The 20,094-nt window shown below is 40.7% G+C and overlaps 1 protein-coding gene across 1 annotated transcript in view; it reads left to right on the top strand.

The window, feature by feature from the left end:
* The window catches only part of VPS13B (vacuolar protein sorting 13 homolog B), a 425,975-nt gene that overhangs the window by 175,581 nt on the left and 230,300 nt on the right, over positions 1-20,094 (top strand). The window contains exons 23-25 of the mRNA XM_080909429.1: positions 141-375; positions 11,335-11,555; positions 14,435-14,638. Coding sequence (XP_080765555.1) covers positions 141-375; positions 11,335-11,555; positions 14,435-14,638 — 660 coding nt within the window. The remainder of the gene's footprint in view (positions 1-140; positions 376-11,334; positions 11,556-14,434; positions 14,639-20,094) is intronic.

Here is a 20,094-nt window from a genome sequence, read left to right on the forward strand (position 1 = left end):
TTTGGATTTAATAAGTAAAATAACTCATGAAGGCATATGAAGGGCATGTCTTTCATTTTTGACTTTATTGTTTATTGTGATGATATTAGTAGTTTAAAAGTAAGATTGATCTGACCTTAATATTTTAATTCTTTTTCTAGCTTGATGTCCAGTCTTGCTGTGTATTCATTCCAAATGACAGCCTGCCTTCCCCGAGTACAATTGTGTCTGGTGATATCCCTGGAACAGTGAGAAGTTGGTACCACGGACAAACCAGCATTCCTGGAACACTTGTCCTGTGTTTGCCGCAAATCAAGATTATTAGTGCTGGTCACAAGCACATGGAGCCTCTGCAGGAGATCCCTTTCGTGATCCCACGGCCCATCCTTGAAGAGGGTACATTCAACTATTTTCAAAATTTCTAAGTGTTAGTGCCCCCTCCCCCTCCCCTATGCACCCACTCCCCTTCCACTCCACTCTAGCCTCCTCTTCATACCTTTGTTAATCTCAACTCTCTTTCTCCTTTTCTGGAGGATCCGTCGTCCCCCACATCTCTTCTGAGTCATCCAAACTCTGTGCAATTTAGATCGAAATACACAGAGATGTAGCATAAAAGCTAACATCGATGTCAGAGAAGGCACACAGTGCTTGTTTGTGTCCTGGTTACCTCACTAAGGATAATTTACCTTCTTTCCGTTTTTCGTAATGGCTGCATACTGTTACATTGTGTCAGTCTGTCACACTGGAACCATCCATTCATAGTGAAGGTCACCTAGACTGCGTCTAGTCTCTGACTGTTATGTTAGAGCAGCAGTGCTCATGGATGTGCTACGATGTACAGTCTTTTGGGTTTATACCCAAGAGTGGTAGAGCTGAGTCTAATGGTAGAGTGATTTTCAGATTTTTAAGGAGCTGCCACACTGATTTCAGTGGGGTTATAGCAGGTTGCAATCCTGCCAGCACCAAACAAGCCAAGTAGATTATGGTGAGTGAACTTCTTATGCATTTTATCAGCTTATTACTACTTTATTGATGCATTTTGCATCTCTATTCAAAAGGGGTGTTAGTCTATAATTTTCTTTCTTTTCTGTGGTCTGGCTGTCAAGATAATAGTGGCTTTGGAAAAGTTAGGAAAATTTCCTTCAATTTTTATTTTGCTTAATAATTTGCAGAATCGTGGTTTTGAAGGGCCGATAGGATTCTGTACTGCATTAGTTTGGCTCTGGGTAGGATCTTTCTCTTGAGAATGGAGTTGTCCTAGTGCCTGCAAAGAGCTGAATCGGTAAGCAGTGGATAAGGTTTGGTTTTATGGTGGAATGTTTTCTTTCCCGTACATGGTGGTTGATAGTGTTACTGCAGGTAGCACTCTGGCTGCCATCAGTGGCCTCCCAGAGCTTGTTCAAGGACTGAGCAGAATCTTTGATTGAACGTAATGAGGACCTTGATTAAAATGTAATGTGTTACTCTATGAGTGTTCCTTTTCCTTGACAGGTTTTTAATATCCTGGCTTTGATTTGTTCATTTCTGTGTGTCATGGGGAAATCCCTGTCTGGCCTTGTCTATTTTGTGATTTGCATGCACATTGTACCTAGATAGGTGTCTTCTTTAGCTAGGGAAAACTTTCTTCTGTGACTTAGCTTGAAATATCTTCCATGTCTTTTGTTCTGGATTCTTCTCTGACTTCTACACCTATTATTTATAGGTTTGGCCTTTTCCTGGTGTTCCATATTTTCTGGAAGTTTTGTGCCCGAATTTTCATAGATTTCATATTTTCTTTGCCCTAGATATTTATTTTTTTCTACCTTTTTAAAAGACTGTCAGCTGTACCTTCCACTTCTTAATCTATTCCTGAAGCTAACCTCTGAGGTTTTTGACACATTACACATTGTGAGTTTTCACTTCCAGTTTTCTTTCAGTTTACATTTTCTTTAGTGATTCTATTTCTTTTCTAAAATTTTTTTTTCACGTCTTAACTTGTTTTTATTAGTTTTTGAACTGTTTATTTTTTCATGGTCTCCAAGGCATTTATTTATATCCTTAAAGTTTTTAAATAAGTTCATGGCTCTGATTTAGAAGTCTTTGTCTTGTGCTTCAGCTAAATTGCTTATCTTAGGGTGTAAAACAGTAGGATTTCTGCATTCTGAAAGAAGCGTACTGTCTTGGCTGGTTGTGTTCTACCCTGGGATCTGGTGCAGTTATCTGGTGTAGATATACTTGCTGTGGAGTATTCTGTTTGTTGTTTTTGTCCAGTCTTAGTCCTAGCCAAGAATGGAGGGCACGCCATTTCTGAATCGCAACCAAGGCTGGTGGTTTTTATCATCCTAGAAAGATGGCAGGTCTCGGTCCCAGCCAAGTGTGGTGGGTGTGGGGTCCCTTGGAGTTATTCTGCTGATGTGTAGGGAGCCGTAAAGCAGTAGAGATGGGCTAGAAGGGAAGACTGGGTGGCTAGGAACGAGGGGGACTTGGCTCTGCACCAAGAGGCCACATGTACAGTGACTGGGACTGGGCTGGGAGGACAGGTCTCAGTAGGCCAAGGTAAGTCTGCAGAGATCTGAGTGAGGGGCAGGAAGACAGATGAAGACTTCTTTCTATCTGAGCCCTGCCTAGAGTGGCAGCTGCTGTGGGTCAGCAGAATCACAGAGTACTATAGGTGGGATAGAAAGGCAGCAGGAAGTGCTACGAGGTCCCTGTGTGCACCGAGAGTCTGATTCCCTGGGGATAGGCCAAAGTAAAAATCAGAGAGGCTGATTTTAATTGAAGCCACTTGAGTTATGAATGAGTGTATTATATAGAAGTAATTGAATATATTACTTTTCAGGATTCTAATTTATTACACCAGGTAAATAATTATGAGGTGATTTGAGCTGTGGGTCATTTTCAAGTGTACTTGATTTCTTGGATTGCAGTATTTTCAGTTGTAAATTAATATCTCTTTGAACTGTGACATACTCATTTCAAACCAACAGTGAGTTTGGAAAAATGTGGAGTCATAAGAAAAATAATATGATTCTGTATTTTAATAACACAGCTCAAATTTTGACAGTACTAAATAGTTCAACACCCTGTTCATATTATGAGGACATAAGAAGGGAAAATCTGGTATTTGGGTTACTGTATATGCTGTCTGTCTCGGAGAGCAGATAGCCTGTGTAAGTTTTAGCTCCAGATTTTGATGTTCATTTCTCTGCTTTTCTTGAACTGAAAGCTCCATTAGAAACTCTGGGTTGGTAATATGAGATATTAAAAGGAGAGTTTTATAAAGTTCTATATGTATCGTATTTGTCTTGATGCAAGTATCCTTTCTCTCACATGTTGGCCACATTCATTCTTTCCTCTTTGAGTTTAGAAACTAGGAACTCCCCTGCCCTGTGCTGTGTCACCGAGAGTCTAACTCAGATCCTTTTACATCTCATGCAAATGCTCTGCTGATAGAGACTATGTTAAGTTTCCTTAGTGAATTCTGGGCACACTTCCTTTTCTAAGTATAGAATTAACTTTATGAGGATTAAATGATCGTACTGACATTGATTAATATTTGCATAACAACTTTAAAGACGTAATTCCCATGTGACAAAATTCCTGTTAAAGTATTTAATATTCTTCAGTATGTTCACAATTTTGTGGAACGATTACTGCTGTTGGATTTTAGAATAGTTTCTGTTTTCTACAAAAGAAATACCCACTGGACTTTGCTCTCATTACTTCTAGACTCAGCCTGGTAGCAACTACTAGTCTGCATTATATCTGTATGGATTTGGTATTTTAGATACTTCATAGAAATGGAGTCATAGTATATGGTCTTCTGTGATTGACTTTTAAATTTTCTGTTGTAGCAAGTCTTTTTTTGGGTACTAGACTGCCCGCTACAGCTTTCAGCTGTCTCTTTTCTAGCCTTCTCTCCCTTCTTTCCCTCTCATCATAGTTCTGTTACTTTAGTTTATCGGGGGTTTCTCTACAAAGGTGAGGAGAGTGGATCTGTACCCTCTTACTCCTCCCGGCTAGCATGGTGCGTGAGAACAGCTCCACTGTAGGCCTGCAGTCTGTGTGAAGTCTACAGACACCTCTCAGTAGGTAGGTTGGCTAGCTGTAAGCAAGAGTATATTTGAAATTGAATGGTTGATTCCTGACTAATTTGAATGCCCATCAGTAATTCAGATAGATCCTTTATTGAGAACCTTTGTAGAAAATTACAGAAATGATTAATGGGATAAATTTGAAGTTATTTAATTAGAGATTTGAAGCCCTTTCTGTACTTACTTATTTTTAAAGATCAGAATGTGGAATTCCCTGCTGAAATGCATCATCCGAGTTCAGATGCAGTGGAAAGCAGTGATCTCTACTCTAGCCAGCTTCTGTCTGTGGAGGGTGTTGGGTCAAAACCAACATGGCGAGCCTGGTTAGGGAGCCCTTGCAGATGTAATTGGCTACAGGCAGCCAACAGCTCTGAGCAGATGGGCTTCTGCCCGGTGCCTAGCTGAGGTTTGTTATTTCTTCTTTGAAAAAATCGCCTGTACTTTAATAAAATATTTTGACAGAAATGGAATATTGAGGTAATTTGTCAGTTAAAATTTTGCTGTTGTTGGATTTAGTGAGTTTCGGTAGAAACTGATCTGAAATTACTGAGAGTGCGTGTAAAACACGAGTGTTCTGTTATGTTCTTTCCACCCTATCAGCTTGTGTGCACACTCATTCTGGGTAGGAATAGCATTCATAACCAGCGTCTGTCATGTACAAAGATGGAATGTGCTCTTGCAATGCTTTGTTCTCATATTTTCTCTAGGCCTGTTTGATTTAATTCTTAAATTATATGTGCAAATAGAAATCCTTCAACTCCCACAAAAGAACTTAAACATTCTTTTGATGGTGTTAGTTTTAAGTAGCTTGAAAGTGACCATTCAAGTTTTACAAATGATGTTGAATTTTAGACTGTACCTGCGAGCAGGCTAGTATAGTGTTTGCCGTTCTCCATCAGCCTCCCAAGGATGACACTAGGCGGGCTGACAAGTCTTCTGTGGCGCAGCCTTTGGACCGCTGAGATGTAGCCAATATGGTTGCTGTCACGTGCACTCGACTGCATCCTTTGTTCACTTATGAGTCCTGTAGGCTCTAAAAGCTAAAAGTGGATTCTTACGCCGTCTGCTGTTTGTTAGCCACTTCTGCGTTTCTTAATGTCTAGAGCATTTCCTTTAACACAAAAGCTAGTGGGACAGAACTAAAGTGCTTACGTAGGTTCTCATCGCTTTTTAAAGAATAGTTTTCTCTGGACATTAAAAAAAAGGTAATTTTTTTCTTTTTAAATTTTTATATTTCAAAATTAACATATTATTTGTTAAATCATGGCATTTAATTTTAAGTTCACAACAAAATTAAGCAAGGGTCCCATTACAGAAATGTTGTCTCTGTTCCTTGCCCGGGCACATTCAGTTCCCACTCACTGTGCCACAGACTGAGTACTGCATTGGCAGCCGTCGACGGGCCGTCCACGCATCTCTACATCTCTGAGTTCATCGTGTACTTTCCACTGTCTTCTCGCTATAGACATTTCTTACATAGCATTCTCTCTACCCCCGTGTTTCTCAGATGCATGCTGTCCCCCCTGCACTGTCTGCTCACACGGGATGCTCGACCACCTCTCTGCTTATTGTCTCCTAGAATGACACTCAGTATGTGGTCTTCTCACGTCAAGTTTTAAGGATCGATAGCCCTTTCCGTTCTTTACACAAGATTCTGTTGTCTGGAGGACAGTTATCTATTCACCATCTGAAACATCTTGATAACTTCAAAATTTGGGCAATTTATGAACAACACAGCCACACATCTATTTTTTATGTAGACCCATCTCTGCCTGATAATTATAGCAGTATGTGACTGTTGGATTATGTACCTAGTGTTCACTTTTATTAGAAACAACCGAAATGTGTTCAGAGGGACATATGTGGTATTCACACCAGCTGAGTGTGCCTCCTTGTGTCAGACAGCATGTGACTGTACCCTCGTCCTGCATTGTCTCCTTTGTGGCATGACATTGAGGCTGGCCTGGCTTCATACTCCTCTTGTTGTTGGTAACCATGCCTGACAAGGGTTCTACTTTTTAAATAGAATTTATTTCATTCTTGTTTTTAATAGTTTTGTGTCTTGGGTAATACTCCTTTATTAGATATCTTGCTTAAATATTTTCTCCCAGTCTGTGGCATGTGTTTTCAACTCTTGAATATTTCTTTAGCACACCATAAAAATTTTAAGTTCATTGGCAGCTAGCTTATTAGCTTTCTCTCACAAAGCGCTTCTTTGGGTTGTGTGAGCCTCATCATCCTTTTCTCCTGTTAACTCCTGAGTGTTTTCATAGTTTAGCCTCTTATCTTTAGTTGTGAACCACATTGAATAATTTTTGTAAAGCGCATATGCTGATCATTTTTTCTAACACATTTTATAATTTATGTAATCTTAATGTATTAAATACGCAGATTTTTAAGTCCATGGAGTTATATTTACATTCTTAAGTGGCATACAGCACACCGGGGCTGACATGGCAGTTTGGGCTGCACTTGGTTTTGGTCAGGCTTCCTTCCACATGGCTCATGTCTCCCTGCTGACCCTACTCGTCCAGCATTTGCTGCCTGTTATATCCCAGTGCCTTTCCTCGCCTCTGCCCTTGGAACTTTGTTCTCCTTTCTTAGTAACTTTTTCCTTTCTTGTCACACTCTCAGCTATATCCCACATGTAGGAATCGAAGCTCAGAACAGCACATGAAAGACAGACATCACGTGAAAGACAGACAGCACAGTTTATCTTTGTTGAGTCCAGACTCATCCATTTCTAAATTTTCATCTTATTATTCCTTAGGGTAGAATAACATTTCTTTCCACATCTGAACCAAGCTTTTATATGCACTGTGTTGTCGATGGGCATGTGGGCCATGCCTTTTCTTTTGTATAGTTAATCGAGCATCCATACAGTAGATACACACGGTGTGTGCTAGGTGCGCAGTCCTCAGACTTTATGCCCAAGAGTCGCAGAGCTGGGTCATGTGGTGGTAATTTTTTTAGAGTTGTAAGTGGATTAAATTAAATGGTCCTGAAGTCAATTCCCAGCAACCACATGGTGGCTCACAACCATCTGTAATGGGATCAGATGCCTTTTTCTGGCGTGTCTGAAGACAGAGACAGTGTACTCACATAAAACAAATAAATAAATCTTTACAAAATTATATACACATAGAATAAAATAAACCACTCTGTGGTACCCAGTGTTCTTCATATTGTAACACAGACACATTGATACGTCTGTGGACACTCCTTATTGTGTGAAGATACAGATATTAATACACAGTTATGACAGGGTACAATGCTGGGGTTTTCAGACTTGATTTAGCTTTGTTTGGTTCTTTTCATTCTATTTGAATATTTCATACAGGTAACATGTAGGAAATCCATTCCATCTTCATTAAGAGCACATTTAAAGTTCATTTCCTCTTCAAACTAAGGGGGTTATTTAAAATCTGCACTAAGTTTTTTATTTTAAGACATTCTCCTTTTTGGAAATCTTTTGACCTGGTTATCAGAAAGCTAGATAGTCTAGTTATCCTCGGGAATGAGGCAGTGGGAGTGTTGGTAAGCTCCAAGGGCACTGAGGGGCAGTGGCAGCATAGGCATACCAAGCACACACACAGCACAGTGGGCGACACACAGGGCATGCTTGGCCTCTGATGACTTTGTTTTCCTAACATAGTTCAAAGCAAACCTGCTCTGCTCTGCTCTCTCCTTCTCTCCCTCCTTCCCTCCCTCCCCCTTCCTCCCCGTCCTTCCTGTGTGCCTGTCTCTCTGTCTGTCTCTTACTTTGATGTGCAGTCTCACTACTTTAGCCCTGGATCTCCTGGAACTGGCTCTGCTGATCAGATTGATTTCAAAAGATGAGCTAGTCTTTTACCTCTGACATTACAGTATAGCAGACATTTTTGACACCCTCACGTCATGTGGCTTGCATTAGCTTAGTCCCTCCTGTTGACAAGGACAGTCCTATTGTGTGTTTATGTTGTGTTGTGCCCAAAGACCACCCAGGAGCCAATGACATTGTGACACACAAGGGTTCTCTGTTCACTCAGGGTGAGGTCTTCTAGACTGTCCCTGTAGCAGCAGGTCAGCGTGGAACTCGCACCTTCCTCCCTCCTCCCTGTTTACACTCACATCTAATTTCTGCAAGTGTTACTAAGTAGTTTACGTTTTTGCTTCTTGTTCATTGGTGGTTTTCTGAGCTCTCCTCTACCCTCACTGTGTTTCAGAGGTTCCTGTTTTAGATATTTTGAATGTTCACATTTATCATATATGTGTGTGTTCCTATACACACATATACATATATCTATGTATACAAAAATCCATGTATAAACACATGTGTCCATATACATGCACATACATATTTATACTATATAAAAGACCATATATGTAAACACACACATGTGTTCACACCTTTAACTCATTGTGTAAATTCACTTAGTAATATATCTGTTATTGTGTCTTTAATGAAGAACCAAGCACACAGTCGCTTTCCCATGCTTTGCTCCAGCCCTTCTGTCCTGGAACTGACCGGGGACTGTCGCAGAATTTGTGTGCAGTTGGGGATGATGTGAACCGTGGATTTAACACTTATGTTGATGTTTAACCTTTTTCTATGTTGTAAATTATTTATAGTGAGTATTGAGTACCTCTCTAATTGAAAAATAAGTGATCTCTATACGTTTTAAAATGATAACATCATTTAAACAGTAATTATCTGCCTTTTCTGTACTGATTCTTATGTTACTTGGATTCTAAAATATATGATAGATATGTGTTGCAGTAATTTTTTTTAAATGGGCTTATTTCCTTATCGGCCCGTGCCTCACTCCGCCGGCCCGACTTTAGTGCAGAGCCCCAAAGGCCTCTGTTGTCCAGTTGGAGCCGCCACAGGGCCTCACTCCCTTCGCACAACTCCTTTCCCTTGACGGTTTTTCACCACCTGTTTTCTGCCTCCATCCCAGGGTGATCATTTATCCCAAAACCCATTACAAACATAACTCTACAGCCTGATAGCTTTTCATACAGGTTTATGCATTCAATTCTCAATCCACAATCTCTCTACACAACAAGATTACATCAAATAGACAAAGATACAAACTGCCCTTCTATATGAGATATTAGAACTGTAAAATCCTTAATGTTCATAGCTGTTTAATGCCAATTAAGCCCACCTGAGTCTAGCTGGTTTTTAAGGAGGTTCATCTTGGACCTTCTCTTCAGTCCATCCCCCTCCTCTGACCTCTGACCTCCCCATCCTCTCTCTGTACCTCCCTTCCCCCACCCAGTCACTGGCTCTCCTTTATTTTTCTATTAAAATGGGAAGGTTCAGATGAAGTAACCTCAAGAGGACTAGGTAGCTCTTCTTGGGGAAGTGGAATTAACATTAAAATACGGACAGCTTCAGGATAATCTTACAGGTATGTATTGTTTATAAGTTGATACCAGAATAATAAATTTAAAATATTCCAATAGGACCTTTTAAATTATATCATTTATAAAATTCTAAGATGTTTTATATTCTATGCTTATAAATATATTTTACATGAGATAAATTACTAACCAGTAGAATAATTTTTTTTCAATTATGATATTTATGAATGCTAAATTTTTATTCAAGCCTGCATCCTTTAATATATATCTTAGGGCTGGAGAGATGGCTCAGAGGTTACGAGCACTGACTGCTCTTAGTTCTCAGCAACCACATGGTGGCTCACAGCCATCTGTAATGGGATCTGACGCCCTCTTCTGGTGTGTCTGAAGACAGCGACGGTGGACTCATATACATAATTCTTAAAATATATCTCATGTACTTTAAGAGTCACACAAGGTGTCAGGCGTTGTGGTCCCCCTTGAGCTGGATCCCCTTTTGGGCCTGACCCTGGACCTTCTTTTCCTCAAGCTCTTCTTTATTTCCATCCCTGCAGTTTTTTCAGACAGGAACAATTATGTGTCAGAGTTTTGACTGTGGGATGCCCTGTCTTTCTGCTGGAGGCGGGCCCCGCACGGTCCCTCCGTCCACTGCAGGGTATCTCATCTCAGGTCCCCTCTGAGTCTTGAGGGTCTCTCACCTCCCAGGGCTCTGGTGCATTCTGGAGGGTCCTCCTCCCTCCTGAGGTCACCTGTCTCCATTCTTTCTGCTGGCCCGCAGGACTTCAGTCCTTTCCCCACCCAGTTCCAGATCATGTTTCCTCTCCTTCCTCTCCGGTTTCCTTTCCCTCCCAGGTTCCCTTTCTCCCCCCTTACAGTCGCTTTCTTCTTTCAAGTGGGACTGAGGTGTCCTCACTTGGGCCCTTAAGGGACCTATCATGACTGTCCTCCAAAAGACCCAACAAGCCGCTGAATGAGTCAGATATAGATATATGCACCTAACCAATCAACAGAAGCTGCTGACCTGCGGTTGAATAGGGTAAAGCTGGAGGAAGCTGAGGAGGAGGTGACCCTGTAGGAGGACCAGCAGTCTCTATTAACCTGTACCCCTGGGATCTCTCAGACACTGGATCACCAACCAGGCAGCACACACCAGCTCATATGAGGCCACCAACACATACACAGTAGAGGATCTGACTTGTCCTTGAAGATGCACTAAATCCTCAAGAGACTGTAGGCCCCAGGAAGTTTAGCTGTCTGGAGGTTTGGGTGGGGTGAGGACATCCTTGTGGAGACAGTGGGGGTGTGTGTGGAGCAATAAGAGGGTGGGCTGGGAGGGGAATAAAATCTTGAGTATAAAAACAAAATTCAAAAAAAAAAAAAAAAAGCCATGCAAGGAATATGTAGAAATATGTCTGAGTTCTCCCCACAGAATTTCTGACTAAGTAGTGCCAGAAGCCTGCTGTCAGTGGCATGCCCCATTAGCGTGAATTCTGGTGTGGGTTGCCACCCACAAGAACGTATATATTATTTTCCCTTTTCATCTCACAGCAGATCTCTTCTCCATGCAAATGTCACTCTACATGATTAAATGCGATCCATTTTAGGCAGTCTGTGAATGCAGGAACACTTACTATCCACCACAGTGGCAAAGGGGCTGTTAGGACTTTTATTTCTGTGTTTACTTCTTATATTTAGCTCTCTTTGTATAATGCGTATTATATATGAAGTGTATAGAAGTATATTATAGCAATTACAAATACTAAAAGCAAATTATATAAGTAGCATGTAAATTACTAAGTACCTTAGTCTCTGAGATTCTGCCTTTGTTATTATCCAGTGTTACATTTCATATTGAAATTTTTAAACATTTTTATTTGCATTTATTAATTGTGTAATTTTGTTGGTCTCCTGTTTCTGTCTCATTCTCTTGTAGGTGATGCGTTTCCTTGGACCATTAGCTTGCACCATTTCAGCATATATACTCTTCTTGGAAAGCAAGTGACACTGTCCCTTGTAGAACCTATGGGATGTACCTCTACTCTGGCTGTCACATCTCAGAAGCTACTTCCTGTTGGGCCTGATGGAAGGCATTCATTTGTTGTCTGTCTACATGTTGACTTAGAGTCATTAGAGATAAAATGCTCTAATCCCCAGGTTGGTACATTTTATTTTAAAAGCTAAGTGTTTTTAAAAACAATGCTCATCTGTCTTATTAAAAGACTTCTCTTCTGTTAAATACCCTGTCTTTTTGTCTTTAAACCTTGCCATCAACATTGTGGTATTTAGATTAAGAATGAATTTGAAGCTCTATCATGTTTTATAAGAATTGTCTTTATGAGAGAATACACTCATTGTTTGGCTGGTGAAATAAAATCAGTCACGGAAGTGCTGCTTTGAAATCCTAATGAGCTTTTTTATTATTAGACTGGAGGGTGTACTGAAGTAACCAAAAGAGGTTTTGTTCAGATTCTCACAGCCCCTTTTCACGTCTTGCTGTATTTTACACCAGAAAAGAGCACTTATTAAAAGTTTCCTATTAGAATCATTGCCACTTCCAAAACATCTCAACCGTAAAATGCCAACCGTGTTATTTTCTGCCACCTTACAATTACTGTGAGTTTGTATCCTTTGCTTTTGTGTAAATCATTAATTATCATAAAATTTACATTTTTCAACTCCACATGTTATTGTATATTTTCACATAGTCAATGTTGTGTAGTATTTTTAAAACAATCCCCTTTAACATATCATTGAATCTGATGGACCAGTATTTATAAATTCAAAATTCATAAATCTATTCCTGCTTTATTCGTTATCAGCCAGTTGTTGAAGAAAATTAAGTTTTACTCTCAGCTTGTATTATAGAACTTACTTTCCAGTACAAAGCAGCTCTTCCTTTCTCCCTGCCTTCTTTTAAATATCCATCATCCATCCATCTGTCCATCCATCCATCCATCATCCATCCATCCATCTGTCCATCCATCCATCCATCCATCCATCCATCCATCCATCCATCCATCCATCCATCCATCCGTCACCCATCCCCGTCTGTCTGTCTGTCTGTCTGTCTGTCTATCTGTTAACTGTCTGTTATCTATCATCTGTCTGTCTGTCTATTTGTCCATCCATCTATCTATCTACTGGGGTGCTTATAGGAGTAATTCTGTCCTTTAAGCATGTGGGTCTTCGAGATGAACTTCAAGTTGTCAGTCGTAGTTACAATACCTTTATGCACAGAACCAGTTGCTGACCCTCTCTGCTTCTTTCTGTTATATGCTATATAATTTGGTTTTATAGTGTTTTTTTACCACTCTAGTTGGCTGTGTGAACCTAGGAGAGCGGGGACTAAAGATGAGGAGGACTGAAGTCTCATGCAGGAGTCAAGTTTAGTCAGAGCATCAGACAGTTTATACTCTGAGGGTTAAAAAGAGTCACCTGAGTAAAGTGTGTATCACAAGGACAAGACACGTGGCAAAAGCCTGTTTTTCCACAGAGGCATACGAAACAAGCAACTGCGGTTCTTATGAGTAATCTGAAGTGAACTCCCTCCACCTGGGAGGAGTTACAAGAATTCCAGTAATTCTGTGTTTTTTGATGAAACTGAGGTCAAAAGATTCTTGTCTTATTTTCCTGGAGTTTGTAACAAGCACTCAGAGTTCCCTCCATAACTCCATCCTTGACCTGTGTTCCAGCAGTGCTGTGGGGGAGAGCTATGGCAGACCTTCCTTTGAAAATAAAGTTCATGCCATTGCTTGCCTGCCACGGTAAACATTCGTCCTGTTACATGTCATGGTAAACACACGTACTGTTACATGATTTTAAGCACAACAGTGAAGGAACCAGAAATAGTGACAATGAAAATAGCATTGTGCCCTTAGGAGCAGAACTTACTTCCTTGGCTTAACGCTCTCCTTATTAGACAGGTCTTTTACTTAGGAAAAAGAGACAGTCATTCATAAGGATTTTGTTACAACAGTTTTTAAGATAAAAATCTTAATTATGAAATAGAAAAATGACTTGAATGTTTTTCTGTAAAGTTTGTTTTTTATAGAATCTGTAGTCATTTGATCATTTCATAACTACAAATATCCATTACTCGAGATTTGAGGCTTCGGTACACAAAAACAGTAGAAAACTAGAGCATGCAGAGTTTATGTCAAGGGAACATTGGCAGCAGGGCCTCTGTGCATCTGATTTATTGACAGCAGTGTCTCTGTGCATCTGATTGATTGACAGCAGTGCCTCTGTGCATCTGATTGATTGACAGCAGTGTCTCTGTGCATCTGTTTTGCCCATGTAAGAGGCCAGCCTCATCATCTGGATGTGTCCTAGGGCAGAAACTCTATAAATAGGAGAATTTTATGTTTTAAAAATGGCAATTAGAGTATGGTATCCAGCTGTGGGTTTGCTTATATGCTGTGTTTGTCTCCTTCACCCACCACCCAGAACTTCTTTTATACAATATATGCCAATATGTTCTCATTACAAACGCCATGATTAATGCTTATTTATGAAATCTTACATAAATATCTTAGAACTCAGTCAAACAATTTTTAAGTTAAACAGTTTCTCTGTGATTATTGGAATGGCATATCCCAAGGGAAGTAGGTTGGATATGTTTTCTGTCTACAAGTCTCATAAGGCGCTGTCTTTCTGTGAGATCACTCTTTTCACTGGCCGTAGAAGAAATTCCATGCCATTTTCATCTCGGGAGTAGAGATGTGGCTCTGCAGTTGTCCTGAGAGAAGGGTGATGGCGTCCACACCCCAGAGTGTGCGTCTGCCTTTAGCAGTTCTCTGTGTGAGATGCACTTGTGTGTTTCAGCATTGTTCTTAAGAGGCGTCTGCTTTGTGCCTCTGCAGAATGCCTGCTGATCATACGAGAGCACAGTGCACGTTGGCGGCCGGCGTAAATCAGCCATGGCGTACTGCTCGTTGTTTTGTAGACTCACATTTTCTCACATCTAGCACTTTAGTAGGTTGTAAGTAGAATTTGAAAACTTGATTCTTCTCCTTACTCTTCCTCACGCTCAGGTCCAGCTCATTTACGAATTGGCTGATACCATGAGTAAAGTCTGGAACAGAGTTCAGAAGAGAGGCAGTCTCAGTCCGTCTGCAGCGTACCCAGAGACCATGGCGGGGCCTGTCCCTGGCTCTCCAGTTCGGAGCAGCGTAGGCACAGCTCCACCAGACACCAGCACGTGCAGCCCATCTGCCGACATAGGAACTACCACTGAGGTAGGTGGTTTCCCAAGGCGGGACACAGTACAGCGAAGCCCGTCACTGTTGGAAGGGACTCTGCCACCACACAGTACAGCGAAGCCTCGTCACTGTTTCCCAAGGAGGGACACAGCACAGCGAAGCCCGTCGCTGTTGGAAGGGACTTTGTCACCATGGAGGCTGACAGATCAAGAAAGGCTTGAGGAGCTCTGCTCTCTCCTGCCTGCTGTGAATGACGCCACAGCTCTTCTTCGGCTGGGAGACTTTTAATGATCATGTCTATGTCCTGAAGGGTTATAGGACTATTCAGATAGTTATCCATTTCATTGAGATTTTCCAGTTTTGTGGAGTACAGACTTTTGAAGTAAGACCCAATAATTCTTTGAATTTCTTCACTGTCTTCCTTTTCATTTCTGATTCTGTTAATTTGGATACTGTCTCTCTGTATTTTAGCTAAAGGTTTCTATCGTGTTGATTTTTTCCAAAGAATGAGCTCTTGGCTTTTTTGATTTATGTATTGTTCTCCTTCTTTAAATTGGTTACACGCCCGGGTTTGACTATTTCCTGCTATCTACTCATCCTGGGTGCATTTGTTTCTTTTCTTTTTCGCTAGAGCCTTCGGATGTACTTTTTACCTCATTAGTATGAGAACTCTCCACTTTCTTTATAAGGGCACATAGTGCTATAAACCTTCCTCTTAGAGCTGGTTTCATGGTGTCCCATAAGTTTTGGTGTGTAGTACCTTCATTTTCATTGAATCTAGAAAGTCTTTTATTTTTTTTTTCTCTGTCCCAGTGATCATTTAGTAGAGAGTTGCTCAGTTTCCAAGAATATATATGAATATGAATATATGTTCAGTTTCTATATATAGGCTTGCTGTTTCTGATTTTGTGGGTCTAGCTTTGACCCATGGTAATCGGATAAGATACATAGGGTCATTTCAGTGTTTGTGTATCTGCTGAGCCTTGCTTTGTGACCAATTGGTGAATTTTGGCGAAGGTTCTATAACATGCTTAGAATAAGGTATATTCTTTTGTGGTTTGGTGAAATGTTCTATGGATATGTTAGGTCCATTTGAATCATAATCTCTGTTAGTTTTGTTATTTCTCTGTTTAGTTTCCTTCTTGATGACCTGTCCATTGATGAGAGTGGGATGTTTAAGTCTTCCACTATTTCTGTGGGAGGTTCAATGTGTGATTTAAGCTTTAGCAACGTTTCTTTTATGAATGTGGGTGCCCTTTCATTTGGGACCTGGATGTTCAAAATTGTGATGTTGTCTTGGTAGGTTTTTCCTTTGATAAGTTTGAAGTGCCCTTCCCTGTCTCTTGATTGTTTTTCGTTGAAATATTAGATATTAAAATGGGTATTCCAGCTTATTTCTTGGGTCCATTTGCTTGGAAAACCTTTTTGAAGCCCTTTGTACTGCGATGACTATCTTTGTTGCTGAGATGTGTTTCTTATATATAGCAGAATAGTGGATTCTGTTTATGCATACAAGTCACCTGTGCAGGTTGTATCCCGTGGACCTACTGGGATGGTGGGCAGATCCACCTAGAATGGGATCGTCGGGCAGGGTTCCAAGCTGGTTAGTTTTGGAGTCCCCAAAAGTGTTCAAAGGGAAGCAGGATGCTCTTGGGAGTCCCACAGAGCTTCTCCAGAGTGAAGAGCCAGTGCTGAGCAAGACTGGAACTCAGGGGCCCGTGCACAATTCACCTCTGTAGGCTGTTCCTGCAGACCCCATTTTTACTTCCAAACTGAAGAATTCGTTTCTGTAAGGCTAACGAACTTCCCCACGGTCATAAGGATAGCAAGCGTCAAACCTGGAATTACGATTTTTGCATGCTGACTCAAGAGTCTCAAATGTATACATTCTTATACTTAACCTAGTGATTAAATTTGCTCTTGAACTAAGTAGTCATCACCAAGTGTAGATGCTTCTTTATGCTGCCTTGTTCCCTAATTCATGGTGTCTTGTGCCCGGTTTCCTTTAGTTCTTGGTAATTCTCAGACGGCGACTATTGACATGACTCCCACATTCTCAGTGCAGCTCTGATTTCCTAATGTCGTGAACCTATTTCTGTCATCCGTTGTGATTTGCTCAGTTCTAACCCTCATGAGGCAGAGTCACAGGACGGACCGGAAGATGTGACCACACTTTGAACACATTTCAGGGTTTTGGCACAGAGAATGGGTGTTGGAGGGGAGGGAGTCACGGTGCAGTGTCGTCTTTGCCAGTGACCAGAACAGAACCGTGCTATTTGCTTTCTCTCAGGTGAACTGCATGGTTCCTTTGTCTGTTGCTTTTCTTCCCTTCCTTACTGACCCATTTCGTCAGCTCTAGGAATGAGCTTTCTCTGTGGATAGGAAATGTGCAGAATTTATCGCAGCAGCAAAGATGTTTTCTAAGTTCTGTCATCAGCAGCTGCCTTGTTGAAAGAGATCCATCCTCAGAAAGATTTTTTAGATTAACATTTTCATTCTGTGTACTAAGAGATGAAATCATAGTGAATTAAAGTTAGCAACACCCAAGGTAGTAGCTGGGCCAACTTTTCACCATAATTCTGGGTTAGTGACTTGTATGGAAGGGACGCTGGAAGCAATGCGGGTCTTTTCCTGCAGTGTCAGCATCACTTTGTTTAATCTCCAGGCTTTAGCATCATAATCCGTCCTCCGGGCACTGTTGCCATTCCACCCAAAGCCTGAGCCCGCTGTGTCCTCGGTCTAAGTTCTATTCCCTCAATACAGTATGTGCCCATTTGTTTTTGTCCTCTCCTGTGTGTGTGTGTGTGTGTGTGTGTGTGTGTGTGTGTGTGTGTGTGTTTACGGTTTTTTTGGTGGTAGTGGTTCTTTTTCTTTTTTTGAAACTAGGTTTCAATATGTAGCTGTAGGCCTGGAATGGGCTCCCTGAGCCAGGGGGGCTGGGAGCCAGGAAAGCTTGTGTTATCACACCTGACAATATTTGAGACTTTATTTTGTTGAGATTATTATAATTGACTGGATAGATTTAAGATGTTTAACTGGTCCTGCACTTCTGAAATATATTGTGATGTATTCCCCTTTTTATCTTTTACTTTTAAGTTTGTTTGTTTTTTGTTTTTTGTTTTTTTGTTTTTTTTTTTTTTCCCCTTTTCTTGGTAAAGTCATGTTCTTAGTCTTGCTTTCCTGGGATTCATCGTTTAGGCAAAGGTGGAGATCTGCGTCCTGGATGCTGGGTTCTGGTGTTAAGCTACCATCTTAGCCTTTTCTTCCTTATGATAAACTTGGAGTATTTTACTAGAAGAAATAATATTATTGTTTCTTATAAAAATAGCATGGGGAGTTTTCTCTTGGTCTTTTCTGTAGAAAAGAATGGTTTTCATAGGAAAATTCTCATGATCCGTTGTGCCACTGTACTTCAGTCTTGTGATTTACCCAGGTGATCTCTGTGCTAAGTAAAAGAAGCTTTAACTTTGTGACTGTCAGAGCAGGGGGACTGTGACACAAAGTTTCAAAAAGATCACAAGAAAGCATGGTCTTCTGCCTCCTGCACTGCTGTGTTCCTACAAACCATGCCATCTGTCATCTGTCTGCCTGTCTGTCTGTCTGACTTACAGTACGTACCACTGTGTAGCAGTGTCTGTCTCCAAGCTTGATGGCAATCCTCCTGCCTGTGCATCCTAAGTGCTGGGATTACAGCTATATGTCATTGTAACCAACATAACCATTGTAGCCATAGACTCAGCTTTTCATCCTCAGCTGAAACACTTTTGAGCAGCAGCAGCATCTAATGAGACGCCTGATGCTTGAGCACCTGTGTCAAGAGATGGCTCAGAGGTCAGAGTACTGACTGCCGGATCTTAAAAAAAAAGTATTGAGGCTAGGATACTTTTTTTTTTTTTTTTTTTTGGTGTTACTGAAAAACTTCTACAGAAATGTTTTTCTTTCTCTGCTTAGTTTATTGGTATTTATTTTCTTCTAGATAGTATAGAAGAATTTCTCTTGTTCACTAGCAGTGCAGAGAAACACAGTGAATTACTATTTATTTGTTTGGTATCTTGCAGCTTAGCATAGTTTATTGATTCCAGAGTTTTGTGCTATAGATTCTTCTGAGTTTTCTGTGTGCAGAACTGTCTGCAAAACGAAACACTTTTGTTACTTCTTTTAGATGATTTTACTTTTGTTACCTAATTGCTCTGACAAGGACTTTCAGTAAGAACTAGAATTGATTTTCTATTTATTAAAAAAAAATAGGTAGTATTGCAAAGTTAAACAAAATTGACATTTTTTTATTGTGAAGCGAAACTTATATTGTTCTAGCTTTGATGACGTTTCTGTACAGTTAAAAATCATATTGGAAAGTTGGCCTCATCTTTTTACTATATTATTTGTATATTTCTACCATTTTGTAATTTAATAATTGTTAAGTATTATAAGTGAAAATGAATTATCTAGATGGGCAGCTTTCATTGACTCAGAAGTAACTGTGTCCAACACTAATCATTTTAGGTTTATACTGGGTGTGACATTCAAACTTTTCCCCATCCTCTATCTTTATGAATCATTTTTGTCATCAGAACATAGTCCCAAGGTATTTCAATCCCAGCACAGAATAAGTTCTACCTGAAATTAATTTATCATCATGTTTTGCCTAGAGACGTATGTAGTGTTTATTATGACACTACAGTTACAAAATCAGCTGTACACGCAAATTTGCAACTCAGGTTTCTACTTTCAGTGATTTTAAACATAGTTTGTTTTTGTCTTACCTGATTTTTTAAAAGACAGATTTCACTATATATAGCCATGTGTTGGTTTAGAATTAACTATATAGACCAGGCTGGCCTTTAACTTACAGAGATCCACCCGCCTCTGCTTCCAAAGTGCTGGTTCTGATGTCTTCGCTTCTTTAGACTTGTTCCCCTCCCCCCGTGGCAGAAGGATGAAGGATTTGTGTTGATTATGCTTCAAGGGGCAGGGAGGAGGGAGGCCTGTGGAATGCACGCCCTACAGTGGTGAATGCGCTGTGTGGTCAGGGGACCCGAGGCTACAGCAGCGGTCTCCGGGCCTTGTGCTATTAATGGCATAGCGTGCAGCCTCGTGAGAGAGTGGCAGTGTGGGTTTGAGACCTCTGAGCTGTACTGTGTCGTTCTTAAACTGGCATACTTACTGCTCTTTGAGACTTTCTTATATTGCATATTGATCATGTTCAGCCTTCCCAAAGCAACACTAGCATGTAGGGCACAGTCGTTTGTCCTTAGAAGACTGTCATGTTTCGTGTAGACAGTGACTCTGTGCACACAAGGGATTCAGCTCATCACTGCGCTGCTTAACACAGGTCTGTCTGTAAGTGGGGACCAAGATTTTGATAGGTCAACAGATAGCCTCAGAGTGATCCGCCACTCAGCAGGTTGTGGAGGAAGGAGAGAGCTGCAGGCCAGTCTGAGTATATTAAAATATAAATGACTGTCACAGCACAACCACTGTCTGCTTCTCAG

Source organism: Micromys minutus (assembly GCF_963924665.1).
Source record: "Micromys minutus genome assembly, chromosome: 33".
NCBI classification, from domain to species: domain Eukaryota; kingdom Metazoa; phylum Chordata; class Mammalia; order Rodentia; family Muridae; genus Micromys; species Micromys minutus.